The 13,963-nt window shown below is 55.7% G+C and overlaps 6 protein-coding genes across 6 annotated transcripts; 1 reads left to right on the top strand and 5 right to left on the bottom strand.

The window, feature by feature from the left end:
* Positions 1-617: 617 nt before the first annotated feature.
* Positions 618-3,389, top strand: B0H64DRAFT_317960 (uncharacterized protein; the record flags this gene model as incomplete). Its single annotated transcript, XM_062800361.1, has 2 exons — positions 618-2,834; positions 2,907-3,389. The coding sequence occupies 2 exons, from the start codon at positions 618-620 to the stop codon at positions 3,387-3,389; spliced, it is 2,700 nt and encodes an 899-aa protein (XP_062663097.1).
* A 221-nt stretch (positions 3,390-3,610) lies between these two features.
* On the bottom strand, positions 3,611-5,654 carry B0H64DRAFT_102348 (uncharacterized protein). Its single transcript, XM_062797670.1, has 2 exons — positions 3,868-5,654; positions 3,611-3,816 (listed from the first exon to the last, which is right to left on the bottom strand). The coding sequence occupies exon 1, from the start codon at positions 5,593-5,595 to the stop codon at positions 3,883-3,885; it is 1,713 nt and encodes a 570-aa protein (XP_062663096.1). The 5' UTR covers positions 5,596-5,654; the 3' UTR covers positions 3,611-3,816; positions 3,868-3,882.
* A 120-nt stretch (positions 5,655-5,774) lies between these two features.
* B0H64DRAFT_389071 (uncharacterized protein) lies at positions 5,775-6,743 on the bottom strand. Its single transcript, XM_062803306.1, has one exon. It carries the CDS (start codon positions 6,722-6,724, stop codon positions 5,801-5,803), a length of 924 nt encoding a protein of 307 aa, XP_062663095.1. The 5' UTR covers positions 6,725-6,743; the 3' UTR covers positions 5,775-5,800.
* A 294-nt stretch (positions 6,744-7,037) lies between these two features.
* On the bottom strand, positions 7,038-9,937 carry B0H64DRAFT_355781 (bacterial low temperature requirement A protein-domain-containing protein). Its single transcript, XM_062801569.1, has 4 exons — positions 9,513-9,937; positions 9,226-9,279; positions 8,324-9,161; positions 7,038-8,254 (listed from the first exon to the last, which is right to left on the bottom strand). The coding sequence occupies exons 1-4, from the start codon at positions 9,545-9,547 to the stop codon at positions 7,088-7,090; spliced, it is 2,094 nt and encodes a 697-aa protein (XP_062663094.1). The 5' UTR covers positions 9,548-9,937; the 3' UTR covers positions 7,038-7,087.
* A 378-nt stretch (positions 9,938-10,315) lies between these two features.
* Positions 10,316-11,229, bottom strand: B0H64DRAFT_371906 (uncharacterized protein; the record flags this gene model as incomplete). The annotated part of the gene is made up of 3 exons (XM_062802193.1): positions 10,316-10,413; positions 10,673-10,980; positions 11,165-11,229. 3 exons carry the CDS (start codon positions 11,227-11,229, stop codon positions 10,316-10,318), a joined length of 471 nt encoding a protein of 156 aa, XP_062663093.1.
* Positions 11,230-11,867: 638 nt separating this feature from the next.
* On the bottom strand, positions 11,868-12,928 carry B0H64DRAFT_102299 (uncharacterized protein). The gene is made up of 3 exons (XM_062797669.1): positions 12,438-12,928; positions 12,236-12,303; positions 11,868-12,144 (listed from the first exon to the last, which is right to left on the bottom strand). Exons 1-3 carry the CDS (start codon positions 12,739-12,741, stop codon positions 11,959-11,961), a joined length of 558 nt encoding a protein of 185 aa, XP_062663092.1. The 5' UTR covers positions 12,742-12,928; the 3' UTR covers positions 11,868-11,958.
* Positions 12,929-13,963: the final 1,035 nt, after the last annotated feature.

The following is a 13,963-nucleotide window of genomic DNA, read 5'->3' as shown; positions in this document are numbered from 1 at the left end:
ACCACATCAGGCGCATGATCGCTTCTTTCCCCTTTTCCCCTGTTCATCCATGCACATATAGTTTATGAGCACACCCTGAACACTCAAGGCCACCTTGCCTGTTCTGGACCTGATTGTCACTGACGCAACGTATTTCAGCTCTGGTCTTCAACACCCAGCGACGATCTCGTCTCCAAGCCAGCGGCGACTTTCTTCGCACGCCAAGAACAACGTCAGTTGAACCCCGTTCGGCCCAACTTGGCACATCATTGGTCAATCCGGGGCGACAGCCGGGACGATGATGTCAGAGCCGCCGTTCTTGGACCACCGGTTCGGCATCTGAAGTCATCGCATCTCGGGGACCCAGTTGTCGTTCGTCCTTGGGATGATCCGATATGACGCTGTTGTTGGTCTCGTAGTTCCCCTCTAGGTATTAATGGGTTGGCGGCCGTCCCCCCCCTAGTCACATCATCCGCAAGTTACAACACCCCTTTCTACCATCACATGTCCTAACACCCCTTTTCACCTTTCAGCGCTACCACCTACCCAAACACGATAACGGTGCCATGGCTGCACCCATTCCCGGATCCTATCCAGGGTCATATCCCGACTCCATCCCTCCTACACCAGAAGAGACCATGCAGCAACCGGTCCAGTCAGACCAACACCAGCGCCAGCGAAATAAGCTGCACAAGCCCGCCGACCCCCGTGGTCACGGTTACACCGATTCGGGCGTTGGGATGACCCGCTCGGTGCCCATAGAACCGTCCACGCACGAGGAGCCAAACTGGAACGGCCCAGACGAAGCAGTCGGCGGCGGCACCTACGTCCGGGACTATGCCCAACCCACAGGCCCTCCGGAGCCAACCGGGACTGATCTCAACACTGGAACGACTCCCGCTCAACATACTGAAAGCGACACGCTCCCTCGTGAGGAGGCGGGCGGACTCTCGGCTGCTGCTATGATGGGAGGCGTGAGCATGGCCGGCCCCGACCCCGTTGGAGGGTCCGATACGACAAGCCGGACTCATAAAACATCCGGCGATGGTGCCCCGTACTGGGGAAACCTTCCAAGTGGTGCCAACGGAGCCGTTCACAACACCGTATCTGGTCACGGAAGTGCTACGGACGATCACGAACAGCATCATCACTTGCCTCCGACGTCGACGTCATCAGACAGGTCCGTCATCGCCGGACATGTCGCCAACTATCCTCGGGGCGGTGTTTACAACACCGTAACTGGCCACGGGAGCCAGGACCAAGAGGCTACACACCATAACCAGCCTCGTGGTGTCGACAACAAGAACAACATGGCTGGTGTTGTCGGTCCTACCGATGACACCATGCTTGCTGCTCCTCTGCCGGATATCCCCGAGGAAAGACAAAAGGCCATCCGCCAGCCCATCTTACTGCCGGAAACAGCTGTTCGCGGCGCCGTTTTGCCAGCAGAAGCTGCCTCCCGAGACGCTGAGCAGTCCCGTACCTCAGGAAACGCCGAGTCTGCGGCTCCGCGAGCCTTCCCGCTCGTAGGAGCCACAACCGATGGCAGCAACGACCAACGCAAGTCGACATCGCCATCAAGGTACGGTGCCGCCGCCGGTGCTGCCGGCCTTGGCGCCGGCCCAGCTGCAGCTGCAGCTGGGTATCTTGGGCAGCAGCGGGGGAGAAGCAACCCGCCGGATCAGGATCCGAGGCAGTGCACCGCCCCCAACCTCGACAACACACACCAAGCCGCCGGAGCGCCCGTGACAGGAAAAGGACAGCCGTCCCAACAAAGATCTCCGGCCGAGAAACCCACGAGTCACGATGACGAATCACCAAAAGGCGAGAAGAAGCACAGAATCCTCGGCATTTTCCACCGTAACAAGGATGAAGGAAAGGAGGATGCCCACAGAAAGTCTCCCGGCGACCGCACTGAGGTTGCCAAAGAGGATACGACCACAGTCAACTCCCCGAACCGCTTGCGCAAACTCAGCAAGGGCGAATCGGCCATGGGTCGCAGACGGTCGCCATCCTCCGCTAAAGCCGATCCCGAAGAGCAGTCCAGTCATGGTAAAGAGATGGCCGCGGCCGGCGCAGCGGCGGGAGCGGGCGCTTTCGGTTTCCTCCATCACCGAAAAAAGAAGAGCACTAGCGAGAATCCCAAGGATACCACGAACCCAACCCTGGTTTCAAAGTCTGTTGATAGCGGCGGAACCGGGCCTGCTGGAGAAACACTGCATCAGGTTGGGGAGGTCTCGACCCCTTTTGAGCATCCGAGAGAGCCTCCAATGCCGCCTCCGGAAAATGAGCAGCAACCCGGCAATTACAATGTGCTGGCAACAGGCACCCCGTCCGGCATAAGCCATGGAGCACAACCCGCCACCAAGGGCGCCATGACGAACGAGCCCAGAAATTATCACACCCTCGCATCTGGGACAGCGTCGGGTATCAACTCTGCTCACCCCGAAACCACTCGTCAAAACGTGGTATCAAGCGAACCCGGTGGCTACAACGTCCTCGGTTCTTCTGGTAAGCCTCCAGTGGAAGGAGGAGCCCAGGACCGCAGCGGCGGCAGAGTTACGCAAGAGCCAGGCCACTACAACACCCTGGCATCCGGTGTCCCCTCCGGCATCAACCGAGACTCTTCCGTCCCTGGAACCCAGACCGGAGACGGCAACACCACGACGGGTGGTTCCAGAGATAAGGGAGAATCCACAGAGTATAACGTGCTGCCCTCGGGGACAATCTCCGGCGTGAAGGTCAAGCCCAAGTCGCCTCGGCACAGCACCCACACCACCGACACGGCCATGTCCAGCGACAACCAGCACGAACACGGGCAATACAACACCCTCGCCTCGGGCACCGCATCCGGAGTCAACCGTGCCAGCCAGCCGCCCCAAACCACATCAACCACCCACCACGACCCCACCCCCACATCTCAGCAGCAACAACAACAACACACCTTCCCCAGCGGCGCGCCCATCCCCTCCCACCTCCGGCACGAGCGCGCCCACCCCAACGCCAGCCAGGAATCCGTCCCCGGCATCACCAGCTACAGCTACGCCCACCCCGACACCACCGTACCGCCGCCGCAGCAGCAGCAGCACATGAGCCCCGAGGTGATGCCCGACGCATACACCGCCTCCACCCACCCCGCGCCTGTGCAGCAGGAGGGGCAGCAGCAGCATCAGCAACAGCAACAGCAACAGCATCAAGAGGGACAGCGGGCGGGGGAGGACAGGCGGTATAACCCTGCGCTGGCGGCGGCAGGGGGGGTGAGGGGGGTGGGGAGTGGTCGTGATGGGGGTGTGGGGGGGAGGATGGCGAGGTGTCGGCATTGTGGGGGGGAGAATGATATTAGTGAGGAGGTGGAGCGTGTTGTGCGGGAGATGGGGATGGGGACTCGGAGTGGTGGGAAGGGGGCTTAGGTTGTGTTGTGACCTCTGTGAGGGGTGTTCTGTACATGTAAGATACTAAGATCGGTGTGTTGGATGGGGTTGTTTGGACCACAAAGTGTGTTTATCTGGATTCGATACCCGGCAACAGTTCGCGCGTTTTAATACGATTTTCTGTCGTGTCCTCCAATCCATAGATTTATCGGTCTTTCCGCCGAAGCAGAGCTACCGCAAGTTTCTCAACCGGATCAACCACTGGTCATATTATAACCGACAGCCATGGGCAAGCAGGCCATGGCAAGTGCATCGTAAGAGCCCGTCAGGAGATGTATTCCCTCCCAACCCAACCACCCCCGCCCCTCTCCGCCTCACCTCTTACCGGTCGTCCTCAGGCAGGGAGTATCTGATGAGTTGGCATAGGCCGAGGAAGTTATCTCGCCAGGAGGTTATCGAGGACGTGCTCGATGGCAAAGTCAGCGCGCCAACCGTTCGTTCGTCGAAGATGACTTACATGACGAATTTCCGTTCAAGTAGATTCAAAGACTTGTGCAAGAGGCTGGGTACCAACTGATGATAATAGCCAACTTAAAGCATCGCAATCTTCCCGGTCCTCTGGCATCATCGTTTCCGCAAGTTCCATGTATCGCTGGACCTCATCTGGCCCGTAATCTTTGAGGTTTTCTCGATCCTGTTGTGTGACGTTGCGGGATCGGGATGTGCGGGTTGTCGTTGTGGTCCGAACCTTGAGGTTTTTGAATGACAAGAGCAGCAATGCTATATCAGATGCATTGAACGGATCTAAGCATGCTCTGGCCACCTCGAATGCTCTTCGTATGTCGACCTGGGTTGTTGTATGCTCAATGGACCATCCGAGACGAAGGTCTTTCACGCGCTTTGTCCATGAACCCATTGCAGAAGAATCTTCAAATTCAGGATACAGGTCATGGAGTCCAGCCTGGATGAGTTGGTCAAGAGAGAACACACAAGACCGCCCAGTATGATGCACTTTTCCCTGCGAAAGATACTCTCCGTTGTCATAGTCTGCCGTTTCGAGACGAAAATCGAAAAACCTCCGCATCTTCTGGTCGAGTCCGGAAGTTTCATAATAGGCCCGGAGCAATGGCATGTCGCGCGCAAACTGGCCCCGAGGAAACTTCGTCGTGTCGACGGCGCAAATCTTGACCTCATCTTGGCCACAGTCACGACGGTGGCACCTCCAGATGGCGTATTGAATCACAAAAAGCAGAGAACTACTCCACGACATCAGATTGTCATCGCCTTCCCCTCCGCTCAAACATTTCTTAGTCAAATGCCTGTGCAGCATTCTCGTTGCCTTCTCCTTTGTCCTCGAAAGGAGATCGACTTTGCTGTGCCACGGTGTCGCGGAGATACTCTCAATGGAAGCGACGACGTTTTCGTCGCTCTGACCGGAACTGGCTTGATCGAATGCCCTGAATAAGTATCGGGGAACATCTGCAAAGTGCCATTGAGGAAAACGACTTGGTGCTGGATGAAATAGTGTAGGTCCATTGGGACATTGACTGAATGCCCGAACCCAGAAGCCGATCCATGCTTCCCCTTCCTTCCTTTCGTTTTGAGATTCGCTCTCATATTTGTGCTCGCATCGCACACGGAAGGCCTCAGCATAGCCTTCGTTGACGGCTAGGCGTTCTTCGTGGTCATAGTATTCCTCACTCTCGAAGTCGGGGTCGTAGGGCCATTCGAGACGGGATTCGCGTAGAGGGATGAAGTAATTGTCGTAGTGCAGGGTACCGGAGGGATGAAGAGACTGACTGTAGCAACGCTCTAATACCTCCCGCAGAACGCTGCTGTCATCGCTGGTGCTATCGAGAACATCCTGAGCGATACTCCTCAGTTCTCCATCAAAATACGACAATGCTTTGTGCACCTTTGTCCCCTGACTAGCAAGCGATGTAATGTAAGCTACAACGTAGCGGTCGGCTTTATCGGCGAACGCCGCTATGGTGTCTGCAGGAGCGTTGGCTCTTCTTCTCACAGAGCTTAGTTGCGCAATAACTTGATCTCCCCGAGTCTGTGTGCTCTCAGTCGAGGGCCCGGGTACTACTCCTTGCGCATGTGCGGCAGTGGCTTCGGCAGTTTGTATTAGAGCGCGAGTTGCACCCACGAGAGTCTGATGTGGGTTTGGGCGATGGGCCGTTCCATCGGCAAGACTTAATCCTGCGACTGACTGAATGAGATTGGTGAATCCTTCTGCCATGGTTGTGGGTAGGGCGGGCGACTTTGAACGATGTCAGGTTCAGCGAGATGCGGGTTAAGTTAAAGGTCAAAGAGAACGGCTGTGCGGGGTAAGTGCCTGACAACTCCTGAGTGGTATCACGTTATTGCTATGCAGATATTTCGTTTGCAGTTGGTAACAATCCCGTCCAGCTTTGCCCCCTCTCGCCCCCTATTGCCCCCCCGCCTCATCCTTCGTCCGCAACCACTTGTCCCTCCGCATCCCATTCCGCATCTGGTTCCAGCCTTGTCCGGCGCTTCGTGATCGCGTCGTAGGCGTATATTTCCTGCAAAAGAACGCCATACCCAATCACCCTGACCATCCGAGGGTTGTTTAATCTTGCCACCAACGCTTCCGCCTGGTTTTCAATGGCCTTTTGCACAGGTTCAAACGGCGCTAGTATGGAACCACAATTTCTTGGATGGTGCCGACCTTGTCCGGTAAACGATGGCTGGGTCAAGTTGATGATCAGCTCCTCGAGCTTGAGTGGTCCGTTGGCATCGTCCGGTAGTGGCTCCAGGAGTTGGTCGCATATCAAATGCAGCCGACAACTGAGACGGCGAAGTGACGGCAGAAGAGCGTTAATGCAACGACAGAGATGTGCCGTGTGGTCGTTGTACCCCGGGCGGCCTCGCCATAAAGCCAGGCGAATGGGGATGTCGATGTGCAAAGACGTGAGGGGACAGACGGAAAGGAGGCTGCCAATGGATCCCGTTGAGAGGCCGAAGAGGCCCAGTGCTGCGATGATGGATAACGACTTCAGCTGTGGACAGTGACGCAGTGGGACGACTAGCTGGTCCAAAAAGGAATTGGCCTCGACCACACATTTATCGTCAGGGCTGGGGTCGTCTCGAACAGTTTTGCCTAGGAAATGCAGATACAAGTTGACTGAGCTGAGATGGGTTCGAATTCGGCCAAACACCTCCTCGTTTTCGAGCAACCGTGGGAGAGTCCGGAGATTCAAGTGGACTTCGCGGGCCATAATCAGCCATGCTAGGCTGTACCAGCGCTTGGAAACGTGTAACCTGCGGATGTCCTTGTAGAAGAAGCTCGCTCCAACACCGTCCAGCATGTGTAACAGCACCTCCGAGGGAAGTTGAAGTAGCGCCATGGGTGCGATATGATGATGGCCGCCGTCATCTCATGAGTGAGGGGACATGAGGAGACCATCAGGGCCCATATGTGCAAGAATCTGATTTGCCATTCGCTCGTTTCTCGGGCCGGCAGTTCTCCGATTGGAATGCCCGTGAAAGAGCCAGCCCGGTCAACGGGCGTGAAGCAACTCGCAGGGAACATCGACGAGTCATCAGTAATAAACCATGAGGCCCCTTCTTGAACTTGTATTAAACATTTATCGATAACCAAGAATTCTTGAGCAAAAGATAACTTCTAGATTTAACCCAAGACGCCGTGCTATTTATGATCCTTTAAAATACACCGCTATTTCCCGTCCCAACAAACATTACCACCGCCATTAATACCCCCTGCCGGTATATTGGTCGCTGTGTACCGGCATGTACCCAGTAGGGGCGTAACGTGCGTCCACGAGAACCTGCTCCGATACTGGGGCAGGCGGCCGGGGTGCATCGTACACACGCGGAGATGCGTACAAGGGGGGAGTCTCGGGAGAATTGTAGGCCGATTCTACCCAAGTAGGAGGCGGACTACTGTACGGCATTGGAGTCCTGACTCTCTCATGCGGTGGCCGTGTCCTAGCCCGCGTGGTAGAGACCTTCAGCCTGTGTTTCTCCGTGTTGTGGCTGTGTGCTCCATGATCATGGTGCTCATGGTCGTTTCCGTGGTCGCGCCCGTGATCGTGCCCCTGCTCCCCTCCGATGAGCACATCTCCCGAGTTCCGATTCCTCCTATTCGCAATCGAAGCGCCCAACCGGTCCAACATGATGATCAAGTACAACAGGATGACGGCGATGGGTAGCATCGCCGGCGACTCCAGAAGATCGTACATGATCCCTGAGCTGGCCGAGAGGGCGAGAATGACGCCGCCGCCAACGAGAACGAAAAAGCGGGTGGTCAAGGAGACGTAGTCGAAAGCGTCCACCTTGGTTGTTCGGATCAAGATCATGACGATGAGGAAGCACCCGATAAGAATCAAGAAGGCGCTCCAGAAGTACCGGTAGATGAGCTTCCACGACTCGACCATGATGCTGATGACGTCCTTGTTGATTGGCATGCTCAAGCCGAGCGCGCTATACACAGCCGCCGCCGTGTGCTTGTAGAGGCGCAGGACCAAGTCGGGCCAGTCAAGGGCACCAGTGCCCGTCACGCTGCTCTCACAAATGTCCGTGGTGTTGCCGATCATCAATATGTCCTCGTGAATCTCGTCCAGGAAGATGAGGCTGGTCAACTTCTTGTCGAGCTCCAGGTACGCGATGGAGGCGTTCAGCTTCTCCACCAATTCATCGCCATCAAGGTGCTCTTTGAGACAGTACTGCACCACCGCTTTCTCGAATTTCATAATGCTTTTGGACACATACCTGGCCAGAGCAATTTGTTGGGCGCCCTCAACCAGGCCCACGATGGCAAGGTGGATGGGGAAGTGGAGGCATGACCAGATCTGCTGTCTGATGGTGCCGAAGTGGCTGTGCGGCTGGTGATCAAAGTAGATCATCCATATCCCGACCTGTTCCGTGTGAGTACATGTGCTGCTGTTATGGTATGCTAGGGACCAAGACCGGAAGGACTGTCTTACCAAGATCAAAACGATGCAGAGAACCAACCCAGATCCTTCCGGGTCGAGCCCGCCTTTCCCCATCATGCGGGAGATGGTCTTAGTCACACCAATGGCACCCTCGCCGATGACAATCAGCGTAAGCAATCCCATGCGCTCGACCAGATGCGTCTTCTTGAAGCTCAGCATCCTCCAGCAGCTCGAGATGGCTATGGTGCCGACTGTTTCAACCGACATGACAATCCACCAGATGCTGTAGACGCCGTTGTGGGGGTCCACCGGCTTGGACTCGGCAAAGGCAGGGGTCATGGCGGCATACGCGACCGTGGCGAGGATGTAAATGAGAGCGTTGAGGGACACGGGCAGGTACAAGTCCGTTCGCCTTGCCTTGCCGATGAAGATGACGAGGACAAGGTACTGAATGCTGAACAATACGCGGCTCATGACCAAGGTGTAGCACAAGACTCGGAAGTTGGTGTTGTCGCCCTTCTCCGTGCCCGGCGCGAAGGCGGACCCGACGAGGGCGAAGCCTACAAAGGCGATCATGATGATGGTCTTGCATACCCGGCTGTAGATGCTGTCGTTCTCGAAGCGGACATCGTAGAGGACGGTGTGGAACCACGTCACCCAAATGATGGCAAAGAAGCCGATGTAGGCGAACAGGGACGAGTGGTCTACGATGTAGTGATACGAGGTGAAGGTGGCGAGGTTGGCAACGAAGAAGAGATCGAAGAATAGCTCGAGCGTGCTGGCTTCATGTCTTGGTGCGAAGACCAAGTGCTGCTTGTCAACGCCCTGGAGGGGATTCTGTATCCATGGCACGATTGTATGGATCCGTCTTTTAGCCCTAGCTGCGTGTCTATGGGGGTTGCCCTGTTAGTTGTGTGTACTGGGGGGTATGCCCGGGCTGACAAAGTCCTTACATCGTCTTCTGGCGCTGGAACGGGGCCATCGTAGTCTTCGTCGACCCGAGTCGTCTGAACAGCCAAATCTTCAACAAAAACGCCAAGAGGATAAGAAAAGATGGAGGGACGGAAAGAATCGACTTGGCGAAAGCTTCTTTTTACCCAATATCTTCAGGGCTCTCGACCTGCTGCCTGCTGCTACACCAGCCGGGATGACAAGGTTAAGTAGCATGCACGAGTCCAGCCCTTACACAGACCCAATCCAATGAACACGAAAAACACTTTCAGCTTCGGGTCTCGCTCACCTCAGCTGCAGGGATAAAATTAGGTTTCTGATCATCCCTCACCTCTCTGGCTCTCTCCCCAACGTTGCTTCCAACGACTCGCGACCACAATCCGCCGAGCTCGCCCAGAAACCGAAGGATGCCGGGAAGTCTCCGGTTAGGCTCATGCTTTTATCTTTTCTTAAAGACTGGCGTAAAGGGCAGGTCAGGAAACATCCCAGGTGGGAGCGGGTGGGGCGCCAGACATGTCAGCACTAAGGTGCGTGGCAGCACCGTTTCCACTTGGGATCCTGGAGAGCCAGTCTCTGTCGAATATACAGGGGTTCCTTGTTGCCAGCCCCAAAAGTTTGAGACACGGCAGGCTGTGATGGGCTCCTCCCACTGGGCGTGACACGACAAAGACAACCCGAGAGACATCGCGCCATCCCATGAAGCATACGGCGACTTCACTCTGGCTTCGGGTCTTACCCAACGGCGAGAACAAAGGAGTGTGATGAAAATAATACCGCGGCCAATGACAATATCTCCCCCTCCCATCGGCGCGTTTCCATTGGTGAGGTAGTGATCCGGATGCCTGCCAACGCTGCCCCCATGCTGAGCCCTCAACACGAGCCTGGGGATCGGCCAGCAATTTTACCAAAACCCAGCGGGGCGATGAACTCAGACATCATCAGCTTGGGAAAAGCTCCAACGGTCCTTCCGAGGATTGGCCATCCCGGAAGCGAGCCAATCGTCCGCTGTGAGGGAACAATCCACCCCAAACTGACTTATACACGACCAGAAACCAGCCATTTCAGCACAGTGGGAGGGCCAACAACGAACCTTCACTTCATCGCGCTGATGTATCGGCTCTTCTGCGAGCCGTTGGTCATGGATGAGGTGGTCTCCCCACGCAGGCCATCCCATGCAAAACCTCCCAAGTCTATCAGATGTTTCGTATTCCGCTCACACTGAATGAATTGTTTTTCTTAACTCGTGCCTCCCTACATCCCAGCGCCCGTTTACTTCAATGAATCGTGGTTACACAACCCCCTGAATCCTCCCCATCTGTGTCACAGTCCAAGCACGACATCAGGCGTACCACCCGACTCCCCCCGTCCCATCCCCCACGAACCAACACAGGATGCCCTAAGAAATAAATCAGAAAAAAAAGCTATTTGCCTCAAGAGATCCACGCCTACTGCGGCGGGCCCGGCGGAAAGACGGAATCCTCGCCAGGCTCAGGCTCGTTAGGCGGAGCGGCGTGGAGGTCCGCCCGCTCGACAACCTTTGTCGGAACCTGCGGCACTTGTGCTCGGTGCGATAGTCGGGGTAGATCCCCGACGGCTCAACCCAGTTGGCCGTGACGATGCCCACGTTGCCCTGGCACAGCAGCGCCTGCCGCCGCATGTCGATGCAGCGGTCGACCCTCTGTCGCAGCACCGGCTCGCCGTCGGCAAGGCCCTCGGGGCGATTCTCGGCCTGGCTGTAGTAGTCGCGGTATGTGTATCTACTGGCTGATCAGGTTCTGTGATGTATGTAGAGGACGCGGCATGTTAGCGAGGGTTGCTGTGGAAGGATGCCTTCGGCGAGTGGGTGCGCACCAGACAACGCAGTCGGTAGAAGACTTTGATGTCGACTGGACGTGATACCGGCCGCCCTAGGTCTCAGGATACTTGACGGTATGACGGGACCTTTTGATAAAGTCGATAGCAGAGGCGTGCATAACGAAGTTGTTCCCGCCTTCCGAGGTTGACATCGTTCTTTTCAAGGTTAGCATCCCGGCTCTCGACCTTAGTTGTTTCTTGGCTCGCGATATTAGGGGTGTCGGGTGCGCACTGATCTTCGGAAAGGATATGAGTGCGCAAAATACCCTTCTGGATTCGTGGGCTGGAGGACCGGAAGACACCAGTTCGGAACGAGACCGGGTTGTCGATCGTGCAGAGCCGGGTATTCTACCTAGAACTAAATAATACCACCAGCGACGAGTTCCGAAGACGAGTCAGGACTCAGGAGGGAAAGATGCCGGAGATTTGAGGTCATTAGAGGACGGTTAGGGGGTTCTATACGCTCGTTTTAACGTCGGGGTCGAGTGGTCTGCTCGGAAAATACAGGGCAGAGTTCATGATTGATTATTTGTTCCGGAATAGAGCTCCGGCGTTTCCACTGCACTTTCAAAAGTTATTGGCGTCCAACTACCTAGTAACTCTCCTCGGACGGGGAAGACCAAACATCAACAAGCAAAAGCTTCGCCACACGGATCTCCATATAACACATGATTTGGATGCATGTAAACACAGCCGATGACGCTTTCTTCCTCCATTTGCGCCCACAGTGGTGACCAGATGCTAGTATCGGAATGCTAACCCAAGGAAACGGATCATGGGACGCCCGCCAGCCCGCGGCGTGTGATGGATTGACTCCGTAACAAACCATTCCTCTGCCACAAGCTCCCTTGATGCTCACAACTCTTCCCAAACATACACTCCTACTCCTTATCCACAGGCACCCACAGCCACAACACCCGCCAATGACCCGCCTCGATATCCATCTGCTGGCTCCCCCAATAGTATTGCCACGCAGGTAGGGCGTCTCCCTCTGTAGGCACAATCGCTTTAATATCGTAGTTGCAGTTGATATTGCCGTTGCAAACGAATGGTCTGAGGAAACCCTCCTGTTCCCACTCATCAACTTCCAATCGTCATCGCAACACCGCAGCCAAGACATGAAGAACGTGCGCGGTGAGAAGGAAGTCTGAGACTTACAATAGTATAATAATACTCGTCGTATTGAGTCCACTTCCCCTCTCCGCAGAACCAGGAGTGTGAGTCTTCTGCTCAATGATGTTAGTCAATCGTGTTTCAACACAAGTCCATAGCACCTGAGAAACTGATGTGTGGATCTCCTGCGTTACGGATACCACGGGGAGCGGAAAAGCAGAAAAACAAGTGCGTCACTGTTACGTACGGCCGTAGATGCTGTCCGTGTTGAGCGGCATGTTCGGGTTCTGGAAAGTGCAGTTGCCGGCGGACGTGGACAGCGTGTTGGGGGAGGCGTCGAGGCGGGTGAAGACAGCGCAGTCGTCGAGCACAAACTCGCCGCGCGCGTTCATGCAGCCGATCCTGTCGGCGATGGACGCTGTTGCAACGTCGGTGTTGTTCAGGACCTGGATCTGGCCACGGCCAACGAACTCGGAGGCGCCATCGGCATGCGATCCGTGTGCCCACAAGAGGGCAGATAGGACTGCTGGGAGCAGGCTTTGGGTCATCATGGTGGTGGTTGAGTTGTCGTCCGGCGTGACTGTGTGAGACGTCCGAATATCTGTTGTATCCTAGAACATCTAGGACGACAAGAAATAATTATAGGGAGATCTCCAAGTCTTAACCCCGCCGATATTGCCTCGGAGCCTAGCCCACATCAGCCCCTTTCCTGGGTAGTAGGGAAGAAAATAAGGTTGCCTAGTCCGGTTGACAAGCTTCCTTGGGATTAGATCCAAGCCCGGCGACGCATAGCCACCGTTTTTCTTGTTTCCCCCGCATTCCTACGCCTCATTGCTACTAATGCCCTGTTGACTAATGCCTTACATGTAAAGGACTTTCGATTCGGTGTCGTACTCTTCCCCCGAGTAGCGTTGCACCCGGCGTCCATGGGGACTTTTCGGTTCCCTGAGCTGTCACCGGGTCCGGCCTGTCGTCCTCTTAGAGATTCGGAACCACTAACTCCTTGCATTACAAATGAAGTCCACTCCACTGCAGTTAGCTTATTCAGCGGATTCATGTCCAAAAAGGCCGAGCTAAGAAAGACAATAGCGAGGACCATGGTTTGTATTCAGGGGTTGCCCACCGATTCCCGGTTGAAGCCGATAGCGAGGGAATTGTTAGCGGCTCCTGCGCCGCATCTTCAAACACCAAATACCGAGCATCTCAGTTCGGTGAGCAACCTGAGAGGCCCGCTCGGATTCGATCTCTGTACCCCAGGCCCCTTAAGTCGGCCTTTGTAATGACCGATGTTGCATTTGGGCGCCAATTCAGTCCACAAAGGGGCCTTTCCGGTACGACTTTTGTATGCCGGGGAACTTTGGACAAACGGACCCCTCTGAGGGTACACGGAGTTCGGCGGGCATACGGGTGCGCCCGGCCCTTGCGGATCTCCCGAAAGAGGTGCAGGGGAAATAACTAAACTACAACCAACCGCAGCCTCAACAACAAACAACAGGGGCTGACGTATGGTGGGATTATGGACGCGGTCAAAGACAGGGAACCCCTCGCCTTGCGGACAACAGCCAGCCTCCCAACCACTTGCGAAGAATCACTAAGCCTCACTTAGCGGCGGGCTCCTGGCTCCTCTTCGCACTGCCTATTCCGATCCAAACAGCATGGGAAACTTGGATGCGGCATCTCCCCGAGTTGCCTGAATACCCGTTGCGGAAACGTCCCAGCCGTGCCAACTTCCGGTTTCCAGTTGGGCGTGGCAAGGCGCCGAGTCTGAACCCG

This window comes from Chaetomium fimeti, assembly GCF_033439085.1.
Source record: "Chaetomium fimeti strain CBS 168.71 chromosome Unknown B0H64scaffold_2, whole genome shotgun sequence".
NCBI lineage: Eukaryota > Fungi > Ascomycota > Sordariomycetes > Sordariales > Chaetomiaceae > Chaetomium > Chaetomium fimeti.
The sequence above is the reverse complement of the archived record's forward strand: the minus strand, read 5'-3'. Positions and strand labels throughout refer to the sequence as shown.